Source organism: Neopelma chrysocephalum, unplaced genomic scaffold, assembly GCF_003984885.1.
Source record: "Neopelma chrysocephalum unplaced genomic scaffold, ASM398488v2 Primary Assembly neopelma1_63, whole genome shotgun sequence".
Lineage (NCBI taxonomy): Eukaryota > Metazoa > Chordata > Aves > Passeriformes > Pipridae > Neopelma > Neopelma chrysocephalum.
The window spans coordinates 7673936-7692883 of NW_020897720.1; the positions used below are offsets into that span (position 1 = coordinate 7673936).

General features: G+C 64.2%; 2 protein-coding genes across 5 annotated transcripts; one reads left to right on the plus strand and one right to left on the minus strand.

Moving 5' to 3' along the window:
* The first annotated feature begins 500 nt into the window (after positions 1 to 500).
* Positions 501 to 6130, plus strand: HK3 (hexokinase 3). Of its 4 annotated transcripts, XM_027682702.1 has the most exons (20): positions 605 to 738; positions 853 to 996; positions 1104 to 1158; positions 1232 to 1394; positions 1708 to 1856; positions 2015 to 2134; positions 2243 to 2338; positions 2424 to 2523; positions 2605 to 2788; positions 2961 to 3116; positions 3237 to 3470; positions 3661 to 3965; positions 4050 to 4189; positions 4342 to 4461; positions 4555 to 4650; positions 4772 to 4871; positions 4994 to 5177; positions 5251 to 5406; positions 5584 to 5817; positions 5946 to 6130. In XM_027682702.1, the coding sequence occupies exons 1-20, from the start codon at positions 605 to 607 to the stop codon at positions 6085 to 6087; spliced, it is 3012 nt and encodes a 1003-aa protein (XP_027538503.1). In that variant the 3' UTR covers positions 6088 to 6130. The 4 variants fall into 4 exon arrangements, with proteins under 4 accessions (XP_027538504.1, XP_027538503.1, XP_027538505.1 ...); XM_027682703.1 differs by lacking the exon at positions 5946 to 6130 and having other exon boundaries at positions 501 to 738; positions 5624 to 5778; XM_027682704.1 differs by lacking the exons at positions 605 to 738; positions 853 to 996; positions 1104 to 1158; ... (6 more) ...; positions 2961 to 3116; positions 3661 to 3965 and having other exon boundaries at positions 3318 to 3470.
* A 64-nt stretch (positions 6131 to 6194) lies between these two features.
* UNC5A (unc-5 netrin receptor A) lies at positions 6195 to 18348 on the minus strand. Its single transcript, XM_027682806.1, has 17 exons — positions 18243 to 18348; positions 18016 to 18180; positions 11009 to 11230; positions 10725 to 10868; positions 10546 to 10649; positions 10279 to 10459; positions 9998 to 10165; positions 9645 to 9809; positions 9374 to 9562; positions 8530 to 8829; positions 8351 to 8438; positions 8103 to 8271; positions 7783 to 8016; positions 7536 to 7685; positions 7278 to 7442; positions 7015 to 7193; positions 6195 to 6812 (listed from the first exon to the last, which is right to left on the minus strand). The coding sequence occupies exons 1-17, from the start codon at positions 18346 to 18348 to the stop codon at positions 6647 to 6649; spliced, it is 2895 nt and encodes a 964-aa protein (XP_027538607.1). The 3' UTR covers positions 6195 to 6646.
* Positions 18349 to 18948: the final 600 nt, after the last annotated feature.

Sequence of the window (18948 nt, forward strand, 5' to 3'; positions counted from 1 at the left end):
CACCTTGGTGCCAGCTGACAGCCGCAGTCAGCGGATGCGGGGACCAGAGGAGCCACGGCCGCGGTGTCCCCGTGTCCTTGGTGCCTTCCCTGTCCCCAGGTGGCTCGGCTGTGCTCCCGCTCCCCGGGACAGCGCGGGTTTGCCTGCCCCGGACCGGGCCGTGGAGGGACCTGCTCCCCGGGAGCATCCTCCCCGGGAACAGGGGAGAGGGGGACTGTGCTGCCCAATTAACGGGACGAGCTGATGCGGAGCTAATTAAATCCCGGGCTTCCACCAGCGCTGCCGCCCGGCCGGGCGCGGGGAGCGGCCCCTCCCGCGGGGGGGCCCGAGCGCCGCCGCCCATTGGCCGCGGCGGGCCCGGCCTGCGGCGGGCCGGCCAATGGCGGGGCGGGGTGGGGCTGTTGCCAAGGGGACGGCAGCGGCAACGGTCCTCCCGCGCCCCCACCGGCCCCGCCGCCAACGGTCCCGCACCGGCCCCACACCGGCCCCGGCCCCCACGGGCTTAACACCGGCCCCGGCCCCGCCCCGGCCCCCACGGGCTTAACACCGGCCCCCACGGGCTTAACATCGGCCCCGACCCAACACCAGCCCCGACCCCGCCGCCATGGGCAGCCGCAGCACCCGTCCCCAGTCTGGCCGGTACGGCGGGCCGGACAGCGCACAGCAGAGCCCCGGCTCCCCCCGCCGCCCCCGGCGAAGCTCGGGCTCGGAAGCGGCGGGCAGCTCGTACTCTGACCGGTGAGCGGCTCCTGCCCTGCGGAGGCCGCGATGGGGCCGGGGATGGAGCCGCGCAAGCTCCCCCAGCCCCCCGGGCCGTTGCAGGGGAGGGACGACAGCTCCGGCCTCTTGCAGGTCTCGGAGAGCCCCTCGTCCCGCTGCCCCGCCGGGTTCGTCCATGGCCGTGGTGGGGCACAGCTGCCACCTGCACCATCGCAGGGACAGTGGGCGGACGCTGCAAAGGAACGATTCCCGATGGAGCATGGAAACAGAGGAGAGGTGGGAGGCAGGCCCCCAACACCATCGTGTGCTAGGGCAAGGGCAGGCGTGAGTCTTGTCCTGCGGGCCAGCGCTCAGCAGGTGACAGGCTACCTCCCTCCATGCAGGTTCACAATGGACCATCTGATGAACCAACAACAGGATTCTTCCTCTAGCACACCGGTAAGGTCTATCCCTGCCCCAGGCATCCCCTGACCTTCGTCCCTGTGCCCCTGGCCTAATGCACCATCACCAGGTACAACGAGCCCTGCGGGCGCTCACCATCCCGCTGGAGAGGCTGCACATTATGAAGGGCCACATGATGCAGGCCATGCGCAGGGGGCTGGGCCGCCAAACACATTCACGGGCCACTTTGAAGATGCTGCCCACCTACATCTGCGCCACTCCTGACGGCACTGGTAAGACAGCCTGGTCTGAGGATGGGTTGCTCTGCTACCTGCAGCCCCACCTCATTGGACTTGGCCCTGAGGGTGCTGGGGAGGGGTACACAGCTCTCCAGTCAGTTACGGAGTCCATAAGCTGCCTCTCTGCCAGTCCCCACTGCAGGGGGAGTGGCCAGGAGCTAGTTCCCTTGGGTCCTGTGAGCGTCTCAGGCTCTCAGGAGCCTCCTCCATGGGTGAGTGACTGCCCTGGGATAGGCTGAGGAGCAGATTTTAAGGGATCTGCCACAGGAAAGGTCTGTGGCCTGACACAGCCTCTGTTCCCCCATAGAGAAGGGTGACTTTCTGGTGGTGGAGCTGTGCCAGAGCCAGGTTCGGACCCTGCTGGTGACCCTCTTTGGAGATGGAAACCCGAGCCCACAAATGATGTACAAGACCTTTGACATGCCAGAGGACATCATGCAGGGCGAGGGGGAAGCGGTATGAGGAGGCCATGGCACAGGGTGGCTGGTGCTGGGCTGCCCAGCACCATGGAGGCTTGGCAGGGCTCTGGACTGGGGCTGGAGCTCTGGACTGCCTCCTGCATCCTGGGTACTGGATAAGGGAAGCAGCCCTTACCCCTAGTCATGTCTTTGCAGCTCTTTGATTTCATTGCACAATGCCTGTCCCAGTTCCTGGCTGATGCCAACACCCCCCTGGAACATCTCCCCCTGGGCTTTGTCTTCCCCTTCAGCTGTCGGCAGACACAGCTGAACAAGGTGAGGGGCCCTGTCCCGGGCTGTGACCACATCCCCAGCACAGCAGCAGTGGGGAGAGGAGCCAGCCCAGTGCTGGAGGCCAATGGCTCTGCCACATGTTCTCCACAGGCAGAACTCATCTCCTGGTCCAAGGGCTTCAAATGCAGTGACGTGGAGGGGAAGGATGTTGTGGAGTTGCTACAGTCAGCCATCAACAAGCAGGAGGTGGGGGACCGTGGGGTGGGGGAGACCTGGTCAGGGGGTGCCCCCGTGGAGGGGCTGATGATGCTCTCACTTTGCTCCCGGTCAGCTCTCCCATGTGGAAGTTGTTGCCCTGATGAATGACACGGTGGGCACCATGATGACCTGCAGCACAGAGGGAAGACCCTGTGAGGTCGCCTTGGTTGCAGGTGAACAGCGGGCACCCCACGTGCCAGGGTGATGGGTGCTGGGGGGGCCGAGCTGGTGCTCACCCCCATTGCTCCCTGCAGACAAGGGCAGCAACTGCTGCTTCATGGCCGAGGGACATCTGGTAGAAACAGCAGAGGAGATCAGCGGGCGGATGTGTATCAACACTGAGTGGGGCCGCTTCGGGGACGATGGTATTCTGAATGACATCCTGACCCCCTATGATGAGTGCGTGGACGAAGAATCCTTTAGGCCTGGGGAGAAGAGGTGCTCGCACCCCTCAGCAAGGACGGGGTCCTTGGGGTTCCCCATCCATCCCTGGGCATTTCAGGCCCTACCAACAGGAGCACAACAGGAGCCCTGCAATGCTCCTGGGTGCTCTCAAAGGGCCAACGGGTGCTAGGGAGGCACAACTGACTCCCATGTGGGCTGCATGCAGATTTGAGAAGATGGTGGGCAGCCTGTATCTGGGGGAGATCACCCGACACGTGCTGATCGCCCTGGCCGCTGAAAAAGCACTCTTCACTGGGAGCAGTGTTGCTGTCTTGAAGGAGAAGGGTGTGCTCACGACCCATCAGGTTCTGGAGATCATCAGGTGAGTGTCTGGGGACCAGGAGCCTACCATGGGTGGGAGAATGGGGGTGTGATGGATGGGTGCCCCTGTTTGCGAGCTGTTGGACCTGCAAGTGTTGCAAGGCTGTGCTCTGCCTTGCAGCATTGAGGAAGGCATGGCTGCGACGAAGACGACTCTGGAGGCTCTGGGGCTGCAGCCAAATGAGCGAGATTGCAGCCGGGTGCAGCAGATCTGCCGGGCGGTGGTGAGCCGCGCTGCCACGCTCTACGCCACTGGCCTGGCTGCCGTCCTCAGCTACATGTGCGAGACCCGGGACATGGATCAGCTGCTTGTCAACGTGGGGGTGGATGGAGAACTGTACCAAGGCCACACCAGGTGAGGAGGGTCAGGCCCCCAGTGCAGGGGTAGTGGCCAGGAGCTGGTTCCCTTGGCCCCTGTGAGGGTCTCAGGCTCTCAGGAGCCTCCCCCCGAGTGAGTGACTGTTCGTGGGACAGGGTGAGGAGCAGATTTTAGGCATCCCAGTAGGATGCTTCATGCCCTTGCTATCTTCTTCTTCCTCTAGTAGGTTCGAGGAGATCCTGCAGAGTGTGACAAAGCTGCTGGCCCCTGAGTGTGTGCCCACTTTCTTGCCCTCAACAGATGGGTCTGGGCGGGGGGCAGCCATGGTGACAGCAGTGGCTGTGCGCCTGGAGGCCCAGCGCCAGAAGGTGGCCGAGCTGCTGGCCCCGCTGCGGCTCAAGCGTGATGACCTGGTGGAGGTCCAGGCACTGATGAGGCGGGAGATGGAGCTAGGGCTGGGTCAGGAGACCCATGCCACTGCCTCTGTCCGCATGCTGCCCACATATGTTTGTCACACGCCTGATGGCACCGGTGAGGGACAGGGGCATTGGGAAGTGGGAAGTGGGTGCTGAGGAGGCCATGGCTCTGCTGATGCCCTGTGCTGGCTCTCTACAGAGCTAGGTGAATTCCTGGCACTGGACCTGGGAGGGACCAATTTCCGTGTGCTGGTGGTGCAAGTGACAGAGGAGGGCATCCGTATGGCCAGTGAGATCTATGTCATCCCAACTGCCATCATGCAGGGCACTGGCGAGGAGGTGAGACTGAGACCTATGGTTAAGGGATGGTGTGAGGGGGTCCACGTTGCCTCCCTCCTTGCTGTCTGTCTATAGGGCTGGGATGGGGCTGGGAGAGCCCCCTGCAGCATTATCCCAGCCTGGGCCATGCTAACCATGGCCACAATCCACAGCTCTTCGACCACATCATCGACTGCATCATGGACTTCCAGCTGAAGCAGAACCTGATGACACACACCCTACCTCTCGGCTTCACCTTTTCCTTCCCCTGCAAGCAAGTGGGCCTGGATAAGGTGAGGGGTTGCCTCCAGCCCCATGGGTATAGGAAGGACCCTGGGATGTGGTGTGAGGCGGCTGCCTGGAGGCTGCTCCTGCCTCTCTTGCAGGCATTGCTGCTGACCTGGACCAAAGGCTTCAGTGCTTCAGGCTGTGTGGGGCAGGACGTGGTCCAGCTGCTGCGGGAGGCTGCTAAGCGCAAACATGTAGGGAATGTCCTGTGGTCCATCCCTGTCCCTGGGGTGCACCCTGCACCCAGGTGGTGCCAACCCCAGGAGCGAGCTGGCTGCCACTAGGCTGCATGTGTCCCCATCTCCTGTTTGGCAGCATGAAGGGCTGAAGGTGGTGGCTCTGGTTAATGACACAGTGGGAACCATGATGTCCTGTGGCTATGAAGACCCAAAATGTGAAATCGGGCTCATCGTGGGTGAGGAGCACCTCTGTAACCAGGAGGTTCCCCATCCCCTCACCACCACCCCATCCTATGTGGCATGGCCATGTGCCTTTACCACAACTGTGGTGGGGGTGACACCAGCATGGGGCCCACAGGGACAGGGACAAATGCCTGCTACATGGAGGAGATGCGGAACGTGGGTACTGTGGAAGGGGACAAGGGCCGCATGTGCATCAACATGGAGTGGGGGGCCTTTGGGGACAATGGCTGCCTGGACCACATCTTCACCAGCTTCGACAGGGTGGTGGACGAGCAGACCATCAATCCCGGCAAGCAGAGGTGGGCAAGGGCCCTGGGGCAGAGGGGGCTGGGAGTGGGTGGCTGTGCCCAGCTGAGGCTGTGCCTGGGGCAGGTTTGAGAAGCTCATCAGCGGCATGTACCTGGGCGAGATCGTGCGCCACATCCTGCTGGCAATGTCAGACAAAGAGCTCCTGTTCCACGGCAATCCCAGCCCCAAGCTCTTCACCAAGGATATCTTCAAGACCAAGTTCCTCTCTACTATCGAGCTGTGAGTGCTGGGCTCTGCTGGGTTCCCTGAACCTGGGGTGGGGGGCCGGAACCCCAGGAGAAGGGGCCATGCTACATTGATGGGGCACAGGCAGGGTGATACCACTCCAGCCTATGGGATGGGGACGGTGGTGGGAACAGGGACTTTGGTGCTAACTGTAGCATTGGTCTGGGTCAGCAATGGGCTGGCCCTGCGGCAGATACGGCAAATCCTGCTGGAGCTGGACCTCGATGCCAGCTATGAGGACAGCGTGCTGATGCGGGAAGTGTGCCATACTGTGTCCATGCGGGCAGCCCAGCTCTGCGCTGCCGGCATGGCTGCTGTGGTGGAGAAGATGAGGGAGAACCGGGGCCTGGACCACCTGTCTGTCACCGTGGGGGTGGATGGCACCTTGTACAAGCTGCACCCAAAGTGAGTGGGGCCAGGGATGGCAGGAACCCACCAGGGACCCTTACCCTATGGCAGGAGCCTGGGGTGGGAGTCATGGGGTGAATGGGGTGGGGGACACAGTCCTCACCCTCCCCTCCTGTCCCCTCCAGTTTCTCCCACTGCCTCCAGAGGACTCTGCGGGACCTGGCGCCCAACTGCACCGTCACCTTCATGCCATCAGAGGACGGCTCGGGGAAAGGAGCCGCGCTTGTGGCAGCTGTGGCCTGTCGTGCCACCGGCCCGGGGCAATAGACATCACCATCACCATCACACCAATAAAGCGCTGTGCTCCACACCTCCGACTTCTGAGGGGGAACATGAGGGGCGTGGGGCAGCGCATGGCCGGGCACAGCCTCATGTAGCAATATATATCGAATTTATTTACATTCACGTACGGCAGACCCCCCGCCCGCGGCACCGCTATGTACATAAGGCCAAGTGTAAATACTTGAATGCACTTAATACAGAATTAAAAAAACGGTCTTTACACAACACGGCACGGGGCCTGGGGCCGCCCGGCCCCACACGCAGACAGCACGACGGCACCGCACGCACGACGCACACCCAGCGCCCCCTCGACCCCCACCATGGGGCTGTGGGACCCCTGGGGACGGGCTGAGCCCCACCACCACAGTGCTGGGGGGGCCTGGCTGCCGTGGGGCACGGGCATCCCGCTCTCCCAAGGAGGCCAGGCAGTCCTCCCTGTGCGCTGCGGGGCTGTAGGGGTTTGGGGGCCAGCCAGGGCCCCCCCCAGCCCCATGGTGGCAGTCCCCTGGGAGCAGAGTTTCCCGCCCCCCCTTCCCCGCCACACTCAGCACTCAGCCTCGGAGACGGCGAAGAGGGCCCCGTCCTGCTTGCCAACCTCGGCCACGGCAGCGGCCAGCTGTGAGAGGTTTCCATTGGGGAAGTGCCGCGCTTCCCACAGGTTGAGGATCATGGCTGTGGGGCTGGGCTTCGAGGCGAAGAAGCTGAGATGGCTGGAGGGGGACAGAGGGACCATGTCAGGGCACAGGGATGGCTCCACATTCTGCTACCAGCCCTGTGCTAGCCTCACCTTGGCCAGCACCCTGGTCCCAGGATCCCACAGCATTCCAGCAACCATCTATAGGTGCAGGATGAGGCCAGAACCCCTATCTACCATGCCACCCCATCCCCATCACTGTTCTCAGCCTGGGTCACCTGTCAAGGTTGAGCTTCTGTGCCAGCGTCCTCCAGTCGGCTCCCCGGGTGCCTGGTGGGTCCAGGCTGCTGATGATCTTTTGGCGGATGAGGAAGGGGATCTTGAAGGCACTGGGGCCCACCAGAGCTGGGGTGGCCACCTCGTTGTCAGGGACCAACCAGTCTGAAAACCTCGTGTCCTAGGGAAGAGCACCAGGGGGAAGGGGGAGGGATGTGAGACCATCTCGTGGTCACCCCCAGGAGTCCCCCAGCCCTGCCCTCACCTTGGCAATGTTGAAGTTGACGGTGAAGCTCTGCCCGTCCCCCTCCACCTGCCAGACCCAGATCTTGCAGGCCAGTTCGCAGGTGCTGGTGCTCAGGCGCTCCAGGGTGAAGGTGCAGTGCAGAAAGGGCTGCAACCCACTCCAGATGTGATAGAAAGGGATCTCCTGCAGTGGGGTGATGGGAGGGAGTTGTCAGAGTGGCAGAGACACCCCTCCACACCCTCTTCCCCATCCCCAGACACTGGCCAGACTCCCCACCTGGTAGCTGGCGAGGAGCTTGCTCTTCCAGAGGGAGCTGGGCATGTCATGGATGGAGAGGCGCAGGTTGTGGTAGCTGTCCTTGAAGTGCAGCACCCGGGGAGCTCCAATCAGCTGCCCCCCCAGCTGCTTCTCCAGCTGGATCACCTCCTGCTGGCACATGCAGTGGTCAGGCAGGAGATGCCACACCCTGGGAGCACAGCCCTTGCTCCAAGCTGGGATGGGCGGGGATGGGGACCCCCAGTACCTTGAGGACGTCCTGGGTGTCGCTGAGGCAGTAGACACGGATGTTGTACTCGAGCGAGGGGCAGGCGGCCGGCGCAAACAGGACCAGCTTGAGGCGCTTGGAGGCCGCCATGCTGAGGGACTCCCCGACCAGGGCGAAGCGTCCCAGCTGCTCCGTGAACACGTAGCAAGCCTGCGCTTCCAGCTGGCAGTAGTACAGCTCCGTGCACGGCTCAGCGCCCAGCTGCAGCACGTCCTGCGGCACCCAGGCAGAAATGCACCTTGGCCACAGCCGTCCCCCCACCTCCATCCCTAAATCCCCTCGTCCCTGTGGGTGCTCACCTCCCACGTGCCCTCGCATGACTGCTTCTTCAGCCGGATGCTCCAGTTCTCGGCGCTGGCCTCCACGCAGTGCCCCATGGCCAGGATGGCGGGCCGGGTGAGGAGGACCCCGGGAGGGCCACAGCTGACAATGGGGCTCAGCAGCGTCTGGCAGCCAGCCAGGGGCAGCCTGGGGCAGCAACAGGGGCAGCTGAGTCAGGACGGACCTCCTTCCAAGAGCCACGTGCCCCGGCAGCCCCTGCACCTACCTCACCTCCTCCTGCTTGTGCAGGGTCAGGTAGACCTCGTAGATCTTTCCCCGCGGGATGGCATCAGGTGGGATGAGCAGGCTGATCCCTGGGTGGGAACGGGGGTGCAGGCAGGGAGTGAGCCCCATGAGGACACTGCCTGCACTGGGCAATGCTCCAGACCCCCCGCCCCAGCGTACCTGTGTTGGGGATCATGAGCCGCCCCCCCAAGAAGTTGAAGGTGCCATAGGCCATGTTGTTGGTGCCGCGGGGCAGAGAGCGGAAGTAGCTCTGGGTGGAGAGCCGGGCCACGAAATCAGCGCCCTCAGCAGCAGGTGAGCTGTGGTGCAGCGTGTGCCGCCCGGCACCCAGCGGGCTCAGCAGATGCCCATTGGGCAGCTGGAGCTTGGCAGGGCCGTCCTGGCGTGGGCAGAGCGAGCCCTGGTAGGTCATGGTGGTGGTGCTGAGGTCGGGCTGGATGGTGAGCAGGCTGGGGTTGTCTGTGGCACAGAGAAAGCAACCACGGTGCCAGGGCATGGTGGGAACAGGGGGTCCCCACCACCAACACAGTGGTACAGTCGGCCCCAGGGAGCATAGGGCACACAATCCCTTCCCCATGGTGAGGATCCTATAGGGCACAGCCACCCCTGGGGGTTGAAAGGGCATTGAGTCCCTGCTCCATGGTATTGACCCTTGGGGTACAGTCACCAGTGGGGTCCTGAGAGCACATAGCAGCAACTCAGGGTGCTGTGTGTAGGGAACAGGGATACTTTAGGACACATAGCCCCTGCCCACAACCAGGGACCCTATGTGGCACAGAGCACTGACCCTGCAGTCAGGGATTCTTTAAGATACAACACCCCTGACCCATAAGGCACAGAACCCCAGCTCAAGACCAGGTATCCCACAGGGCACAGAACCCCACCCAGGGATGCCCCGGGGCAAACAGCCCCTGCCCAATCCACCTGGGGGTTGTGGCCACCCCCAGGTCCCAAGGGACACCATGTCCCAGTGCGATGCATTGTCCCTTCAACCCTCTCTCACCGGCTTTGCTGGGCTTGATGCTGACGGGCTGGAAGCCGGCGGTGAGGATGGAGGAGTCAGCCACATCAGCGTCCAGGCCCCCCTTCTTGCGGCAGTACACCAGCACCCCCACCAGCAGCAGCAGCACCAGGCACACAGCCACAGCCACCAGTCCCACGTACAGCGCCACGTCCTCTGCACCGGGGGCAGCTGTGCGGGGCAGGCGTCAGCACCCACGGCCACCCCCAGCCCCTTTCCCAGGGGACAATCCTGCCATCCCCACCATGCTCACCATGGGTGCAGAGCTCAGAGGTGCAGTTCCGAGTGTCCAACTCGGGGCCATGGCAATCCCGGCCCCCATTGCGTGGTGCTGGCTCCGAGCACTCCCGGCTGCGCCAGTGGGTGCATTCGGCCCCACACTCCGACCACTTGCTCCACTCTGACCAGGCGCCATCCACTGTGGGTACAGCTCGAGGTTACCACCCCACTGCCACCTCTCTCCCCTGCCCCAGGGCTGGCAGAGACGGACACACGGGGGAGTTGGAGGACAAGACAGCCAGTGAGGACAGGGACCTCAATGGGCGCAGTGGGGAGTGCAGCATCCGCACGGTGGGGCGGTGGTGGTGCCCTGGGCAGGACGGGTACCTGGGCAGAGGGTGGTGCAGGCGGTTTTCTGCACATTTTGGCCCTCACAGAAAGCCCCTCCGTTGAGGGGTGTGGGGTTGGTGCACGTCCGGCTCCGCTTCTGCCAGCCCCGTCCACAGCTGGTGCTGCAGCCTGACCACTGCGTCCACGTCGACCAGCCGCCATTCACTGGGTGGAGAGGGACCCGTCAGCACCCTGCCATGAAGTGGACGTGGGGAGGGACAGGACGGGGAGGATGACACTGGGGCAGCGTGGCAGGGACCAGCAAAGTGGGGCTGTACCATAAACAATGATGGCGGCAGAGGAGCTGCGGCGACGGGCCACGATGTTTTTAGCCACACAGGTATAGTTGGCAGTGTCGGCCAGGCGGGCCTGACGCAGCACCAGACTGTGCTCTGGTGTCACGTAGACGTTGGCATCCAGTGCTGGATCCACCAGCTCCTCATTGCGCAGCCACTCCACCTGCAGAGCACAAGGATATCACCATGTGCCTGTGTGGGAGCACACACAGCATCCTCATCCTGCCCTGCCCGGCTGCAGGGACTCACCTCAGCAGGGGGGATGCCCTCAGGAGGGCGGCATGGCAGCACGATGCCCTGCTCGATGGAGACCTCCCTGGCTGTCGGCTCCTGCTCGAAGTTCTTGCGTAGATCTGGGGAGGCACAGGGGTGAGGGGTGGGGCCAGGCCATCGCCCACTGCCCATCTGGGCACCCACAAGACACTCACAGGCGATGCGCACGAAGGCTTTCTGGCTCTTGGTGGTGCCAGAGGAGCTCCAGGCCACGCACTGGCACCAGTACTCCTCCAGCCCAAAGATCTTCTCCACTTGCTGGCGAGTGACCTCGATGCGCACCTCCATCACTGGCAGCCCTGGGACCGGTTGGCAGCGTGTCAGCAAAGGTGTGCCAGGAGCAGTCCCCATGGCCCCAGCCCCGTGCAAGCCCCACCAAGAGTGGCACACGTGGCTCCCCGTGACTGGGGCCGGCACCGTCCCTCCCGCCAGTGCTCACCGGTGCTGCGGTCAGTGCTGTGCTGCGTGACGTGGTCACCTTGGTGCACCCACTCGCCGTTGCACTTGAAGTAGATCTGTGTGGCAGGGGTGGCACGGCAGGCCAGGCTCACTGCCTTGTTCTTCACAATGTAGACGTCCTCTGGCTCCAGCTGGAAGTGCGGTAGCAGGTCCGGGGATGCGCCGGATGCCGGGTTGGCCACAGTCGCGCTTTGCTGAGCACCTGCGGGGAGATGGGGCTCGGCCACCTCCAGCGTGCCCTGGCTGGGCCATCATCCACCCCAGCAGGCCCCACGCCGGTGGTCCTGTGCATCACCACCGTCCCCCCCGCTTGCGACGTGGGAGCCCCCTCCCATCCCTGCCATCCATCAGGGAGAGCAGCCGCACGGTGGCTGCGCCCGCTGAACCCGCGCCGATCCCTCATGTCCACACTTAGTGCTAATGAAAAGGAAATGTAGTGTGACCAACAAGGGCCATTGCTCACGCCTCTGGGGCGCCTGCCACCCCCCTCCTCAGCACGCTATAAGGCATCAGCCAGGGGCTGCATCCTGCCCTGCAGCACCCCGGAGTGTCACAGGGATGCTGGGCAAGTGGTGGGGACACAGCAGGGTAGCACAGCAGTGCATCCTGTCCTGTACCACTGACACCCGCACTGGCATGGCATGTGGGGGCTGGCTGTCCCCAGGGTGGCAAGGGTGGCTCAGGGCTGCACGCTTGTCCCACCATGGGGACAGCAGTGCTGGGGACATATGGCACAGCCTTAGGATGCCTGCATCCCTCATCCCAGACATGGCCAGGTGTCCCCCCTCCCCCCACCCCACCGGCGTCTGCCGCAGAAAGAGTTAATAAACCAGGGCCCTAAATAAGCATTTGATTAACAAACGATAAAATAGCGATTGTGTCACTGAATGAAGCTGTAATTGCTGCTGCTAATTGGCTGGTTAGGATTTAATAAGCAATTAAATGGGATGGAATGCGCAGTAATTAAGTGCCTTCGTTTGGCAACCACCAGCCACTCCCCATGTGCCCATGGGACCCCACTGCTCGTGCCCACCCCAGCTGGCTCCTGCTTGGCACAGCTGCCTGCGCCACGGTGACACAGGGGATACAGGGATCCCTCAGGCCCTGCCTGGGTCTCCCAGGGGAGCTTCAGGCCCTGCTGCTCTCCCCAGCTGGATCAGGCCCCTCGGAGCCGGGGAGTGGGTGCCGATGAACCTGCCACGATGCCCGCCGGGATGGGCAAGGTGCGGCAGCTAATTTACGCGGGGAAGATAAACGGCGACCATAACGCGCCAGTTATTACCCCATCAGCACTTTTACAATGTCACTGGCAATTAATTTAATTAAAACCCCTGTCGGGGATATACAGGCATTTCATATTTCACTGGTTTAACGACCCCCCCCCCCCCCCAGCCTCAGGCTGGGGCCAGCCCGGGGGGTCACGGCGCGGACAGGCGTTGCGGTCCCCGGCACGGTGCCGTCCCTGACGCCGGCTGCGGCACCTCTTGCTGCATCACCCGTGGTTGCACTGCTGTGCCCGCTGCTCGGGCACTCCTGGGTGCCCATGCTGCAATACCCACGCTGGCACGTGGGCGCTGCGTAAATAAACCCAATTTATTTGTGAAATACCATGTTTGCTGCTGCACAGCACCACAGCTGCCTCCTGTCCGGGTGGCTCTGGCAGGCACGCCAGGTGAACTGTGCCATGGGACCGGCCTTCTAATCACACACGAAATGAGTACAGCAATTCCTGAGCTGTGTGGGTATCCATCATAGCTGAGTGGAGGGGCACAGGAAACCCAGGGCCAGCAGTAATGGGTGGGGGAGGCAGGATGGGCATGGACCCCCCCCCCCTGCCCCCCCCAAAAGGGGGTTCGGGGTGCCTTGTGGGCAGGATGGGACCATGGGCAGCAAACGGATCTGGGGATGTGCAGTGAGTGCAGAGCCAGGGTGCTGCTGCCCAGTCCCAGATGGGATGCTGTCCTGCCACTGAGCATTGTGCCAGGCACTGGTGGGGCCCTCTGCTGTGATGTGGACATGGATAGACCCATGTGGCATAGCTGGGAGGCTGGAGCTGGCCTGGAGCCCCGTGAGGGAGCAGAGGGGCTGTGGTCTGGTTGCCCCACACACCACGAGCACCCCATCAATGATGGGCACCCCACACACCCTGTTGCCATCCAATGCACCACAGCCACCCCACACTTTATGGCTCTCCCAAACACCACAGGGATTTCATGCATTGTGGATGCCCAGCACTCTGTGGGCACTTACATCCCATGGGCACTCACATCCCATGGGCACTCTGCGCTTTGCAGCCACCCCCGTGCACTGTGGGCCCCCCACATTCTGTGGGCCCCCCCCCAGGGTGGTCCCACCCCAAGCCCGTGGGTGCGGGAGCAGCGTGGGCGCCCCGTGGGCAGCGGCCCCCCACGTGGCGCGTGCCGGCTCCCGCATCGGCCTCGCGCTCACCTGCCGCTGCGTTGCCATGGAAACAGGCGAGATGCTTATGTCACCTTGGCAAAGGGAATCGGGGAACTTCGGCGGGATCGGGGACCAGGGAGACAGGGACCAGGGGGATGGGGGATGCTGGGTTCCACACACCCCATGCCCCTCCTCAATCACGGCAGGGCACAGCCTTGGCTGCTCTCCCTGCAGTCAAAGGGGTGACTGCAAGCACGGTTTGCTCCAGCGCAGACAAATCCCTGCCAGTAAAGTCTGTGCATTAAGCAGGGCTTTAATAGCAATTATCCCCCCCACACACGTGGGATAACGAGCGGTTACCGGGATGAAGGAGAGACAGGGTGGTGGGCCGGGGAGCAGGGCTGCAGCACCCACCTCAGGATGCAGAGGGGATGGGGACACCCTGCTGTGGGCTCTAAGCACAAGCCCTCACCACCCCAGCGCTATGGGACCCCCAGCTGCTCCCAGTCCCCTCCCCATGTACAGAGCTCCCCCTGCTCCCTGTGCCCCACTGCTGCCACCCCAGGTGACCACACAGCCTCTCACTTTAGCACCTGCACCTCCACAGCAGCAGAAACGCCAGGTGTACTCGTGTTACCGGGCAAGGAGAGACTGCCCTGCACTGCACTGCCCAGTTTTGGGGGGCACTGATAAGAGCCACCGGGTGCCAACAGGTGCTCTCAGCCTGGTCCCTCTGGTTCTCAAGGGGCTGATCCTGTCCTGGTGCCGGTGCCACGGTCCCCAGCAGTGCCGGGAGCAGCCTGCTGGGTGCCTCAGTGCCTGCTGCGGGGAGACACTGGGAAGGTCAGCATGTTCTTGGCAAGGAGAGGCTGCCCACGGGCAGCTGCGGCAGTGCCAGACCCGGCACCAGCTCACTGGTGGGTGCCTGCTTGGCACAGCTGCCCCGGGGAGGGAGCAGGGGGCTGCCTGCAGTGGGACAGCGCTCCAATGGCACGGGTCTGCCCTGAATGCTGCTGCCCACCATCGGTCACCCCTGATGGGGCATCCTGCCCCATCCTCCCTCTGTCTCCAACCCCTGCATGCACCCCCGCCTGCTGCTGCCACTCTGGGAGTCCCCACAGCGGTGTGGGGGACCTTTACACCAGCACCTGCCTCCACTACTGTGCCCGCCTCTGTGGACCTCCCTGAATCCCTGTGGGCTTTGCAGACGGCAGATTTGCTCCCAGCTGGTGCCCCATCCATCGTGTCCATGCCAGGCCTGGCACACCATTAACATGAAAGATTTCCTTGCACTTTGCCGGCGCCCGGCCTGCGCCCCAGCAGCAGGTAATTAAAACAATAATTGCTGCTGATTGCGACGGCCTTAATGAGGGAAGGGTGGGCCTTAGGGGGAGGGCAGAGGGTGCCCATCTGTGCCCAGGGGAGCCTACGGGTGCCAACCCGCACACAGGGGCATCTCATATCTGACACTTTGCTCTCTGCAGGGTGCAGAGAAAGGAACTGGCACAACTCGACACAATCAAAAAGCTTGTCTGAGGCTTTGAGCCGGGCACCATCCTGCCGGGAGAGGTTGGCTCTGAGCCATGGTGAGCCAGTTCTGCCTCTGGGAGACACCCAGCCATGGGCCACAGCATTGCCCAGCATTGCCCAGCTGCCTGCAGCTGCTCCAAGCCTCACCTGGGCCATCAGGACATGAGCGAAGGCTCTTCCTACACCCACCTCCCCGCCCCACACAGTCCCACAGCAATGCCAGGCGGGTGCCAGTGCCAGCCCTGGCCGGGCAGGGAGCCGGCAGGGAGCCAGCAGGGTCGGATGCCAAAGCTGGGTAACAGGGCCTGGCTCCTGGCCAGCCTGGCGTGTGCTGAGCGCTGGGGATGACGCGACGATGGGCACACGATGCCAACGCATCCCCCATGCTCCAGTGGGCACAGTGCCCCCGGGGGTGCCCCTGCCTGCCCGAGGACCATGTACCCAACATTCCAGCATGTCCCAGTGAGCCAGCCACTGTCCTGGCCCTGCTGGCATGTGCCCCACATGTGCCAGCCTCACGTCCATGGGGGAGGCTGAGTGGGGGTGCCTGTCTCCCGGTGAGTGCCTGGCAGCGTCTGGGCGCTGATGAAGCAAGCGCTGGTTATGAATGAATTAGGCGGGTTTGCATGACAATGGAGCTGCCTAATTACGGATTTGAGTTGATACCGCTCTCCCCATTACATGCAATTAGTATGTGCCAGGGTGGGCAGGGCTCCCAGTGCCCACCCAGGGCTGCACGCCCTGGCTGTGCCCACGCTGTGCCTGTACATGGCCCACACTGCCCTGTGCCTGGGGTCTGGGGACAATGGTGCCAGTGCCAGCAAAGGCAGCCAGGGCTGGCAGCCCCTCCCCAGGGACCACCAGCCTGGGGGCTACCAGCCCTGGCACCCAGTGCAGGGCACTCTTCCACCAGGCACACACAGAGCCAGGGCTGAGAGGGGAACTGTTCCCCACCAACCCCAGGTGCCTGCGGAGCCCCAAAGCCCACCAGACTTTGTGTGCTGGCAGGACCTGTTCCAAGCCCTGACAGCCCTTCTCAGCAGCACTGCACGGGGAAAGAGTCCTGGCCTGGCCTCTGCTCAGTGGGGGATGAGGGTCTAGCCCAGCCTGGCACTGGGATGGTGGGGGACACATGACCAGCCCAGTCCCATGTGCGGGGGCTGTCCCTGGGGTCCCGATCCTGGGAAGCTGAGTGGCTTTCTTGACTATCTTTTAACTGACAGTGAGAAGCAAACGCCCCGGCTGAGCCCTGGCCCGGCGGGAGGAGTGTCAAGGTCACCCTCAGTCCTGCATCCCACCAGAGCAGGCAGGGGAAGTGAGTGCAGGGCCAGGAAGGCCCCTCTGTTCATGCAACAGTCCCAGGTGCTAGGGTCCAGCCCTGCAGTCCCTCCCCCTCATACCCACGGGTGGCACATGGTGGTGACCGCAGCCCCAGCACCTCACAACCCTGTGGCAGCACGGGCTGGCTGAGGGGTCTGGAACCTGAAGACCCCTGTCCTGCAGGAGCCCCGGGCTAAGCAGGGTCTGGGGCCCCACAGAGAGCTGCAATCTGCCTGACAACCACCCGGGAGCAGCACCCAGGGTAACTGGGCGACTGGGACTGATTGGATGAGGACAGGGTCCCAGTGTGCCCAGTCTGGAGCCAGCCCACCCCAGCATCCCTATAGGCAAACAAGGGGCACATGGACCAGAGATGGTGCTGGGACCCAGAGCGGTGCTGGCACCGAGGGTAGTGGATAGCAGGCCATGCACAGCACACGGTCCCCACGCCATCATCTCCTGGGCACCGGCACCAGTTACAGGGTGGTCTCGTGTGCCGCCGGCCACCCAGGTGGGGCAGGCTGTGAGGGGCCCGCAGTGGCTCCGGGGGTGCCCAGCCCCTGGCGGCACCGTCAGCGCCCCTGTTCCCTCCCGCAAGCACCTGCCAGGCTCCGCACGGTTTGATGTAGTGCCAGCCCCGCGTGGCACCGAGCCAGAACAAACAGCCCTGGGCAGGCTGCGTCTGCCGCGTGCTCGTGCTGACAGCCGGCACGGAAGCTTCCCGGTGCCCGGTGTGTGCCAGCCCTGCCCGCCACCCTGCCCTCCTGCCCGCCCCACAGAGCCACCAGTGCCCAGCCAGGCACATGTTGTGGGGTGCTGTGTGATGCAACGACCTGGCGTGCCAGGCTGTGGGGCACCAAGTTGTGGGGTGCAGTGGTTGAGGGCTGTCTGCTAGAGCCCAGGGGTCCCTGGCAGACCAGTGAATCCGACTGCACCATGTGGCTTGTGCAGGGTTAGAGCAGAGCCCGCGGCCCCAACCAGAGGAGCTGGGACAGCATCTGCTGTGGCTGCTGTGGGTCACACTCACCAGAGCAGGAGATGCACCAGGGTCTGGCACTGGCTGCAAAGATGCCACGGCACTGCTGGACCAGTGGTAGCTCTCAGGAAGGACCCTGCTCCTGTGCCCTTGCCCACTATCCAGTGTAGCAGTCGAGCAGGGCAGGCCCCCACCTCGGGAGGTTGCCCCTCACTGCTGCCCAGGAGTGAGCCTCAGCCCTCTCTGTCGCCCTTGCCCTTCCCCTGCAGGCACCAGCCACAGTGGGCACACCAGGGATGCTGCTCCATCGGGCAGTTAGGGGCCCTTTGCCTGGACAGCTGAGTTCCCCGCCCCCAGCCTGTGCCTCGGTTCCCTAGGGGAGGGGAGCTGTGCCATGCCATGCTATGCCATGCCAGGCTGGAGTAGAGGCCCAGCCCTGTCTGTGCTGAGCGGTGCCCGCGCAGGTGGCTGGGCTCAGTCACACCGTGGCCGGCTGTGAGCTGCCTGCCAAGTGAGTGGTGGGGACCAGCACCAGCACCACACTGCCCGAACCAGCGCTGGCACCGCCAGGCCCCCACACTTCTCATTGCAGGGTTGGCGTGGACTGCTCTGGTGCACTCCCTGCCCCTCTGCCCCCATATCCATCCATCACCACATCCCCATGGGTGCCATGGGGACAGCCCTGCTCCATGCCCAGCTGGGGGTCAGTATGACAGCACCCTCCATATGGGATCCCCTGCATCCAAGGGATGCCCACTCACCACGCCGGCTCTGCAGTGTCCCCCTGCAGACGGGGCCGCGCTGAGAACGCAAGGTCCCTGGGGCTGCCAGGACGGTTGTGGCTGCAGCCCCCCCGGGTGCCCACTGTGCCCTCCTGGCACATCGAGGCCAGGCTAGGGGACGTCTCCGGTGGCGGCAAGAGGGTCAGCGGGCCGGGACCTCCGGACGCAGAAGGGGGTCCCCCCCTCGGACTCCCCGCAGAGCGCACGTCCAGCTTCGCGCAGCTCCCCGCCCCCAGCCCGGTCCTTTGTCTGCAGCCGCCACTTCCCGGCTGCCGTGACACCTGCCAGTGGCCGCCAGCCCCGGGCATCCATCGTACCCCCGGCCACACGACCCCCGGCCCGGCCGCCGGGGCGGCCCAGCCACGGGGGTCCGCCCGACCGCTCCTCCTCCCGCCGAGTCCTGCCCGAGGGGGCAGCGCCGGGGGCAGCCGGGCTCCGGACCGTTCGCGTCTGCAGCAGCACCGATACAGCCCCGCATCCCGCCCGCGTCACGGCCACCCACGCGCATCCCCGCGGCGTGACAGCACCCCCCGGGCTATCCCGTCACCGCGGTCCCCTGTGTCCCGGCCAGGTGATGTGGACGGCAGGGACCCTGTGTCAGCGGCAGGGATGCTGTGCGTGGGGCAGGGATGCTGCGCGTGGGGCAGGGATGCTGCGCGTGGGGCAGGGACCCCGCGCGTGGGGCAGGTGTGCTGCGGACACCCGTGCCCGGGGCTGGTAGGGTCCCGGGGGAGCGGAGCCGTGCCGGCGAGGCGGTGAGTGCCAGCCCCCCCAGTGCGGGCAGCGTCCGGGGCAGCGCGGGCTGGGCACGCGTGTGCGGCCACGCTCGGGCATGGGGCGGCGGGCGGCAATGCCCTCCGTGGGGCTGGGGACACATTCCCGGTCCGGGAGAGCGCCCTGCCAACACCCCAG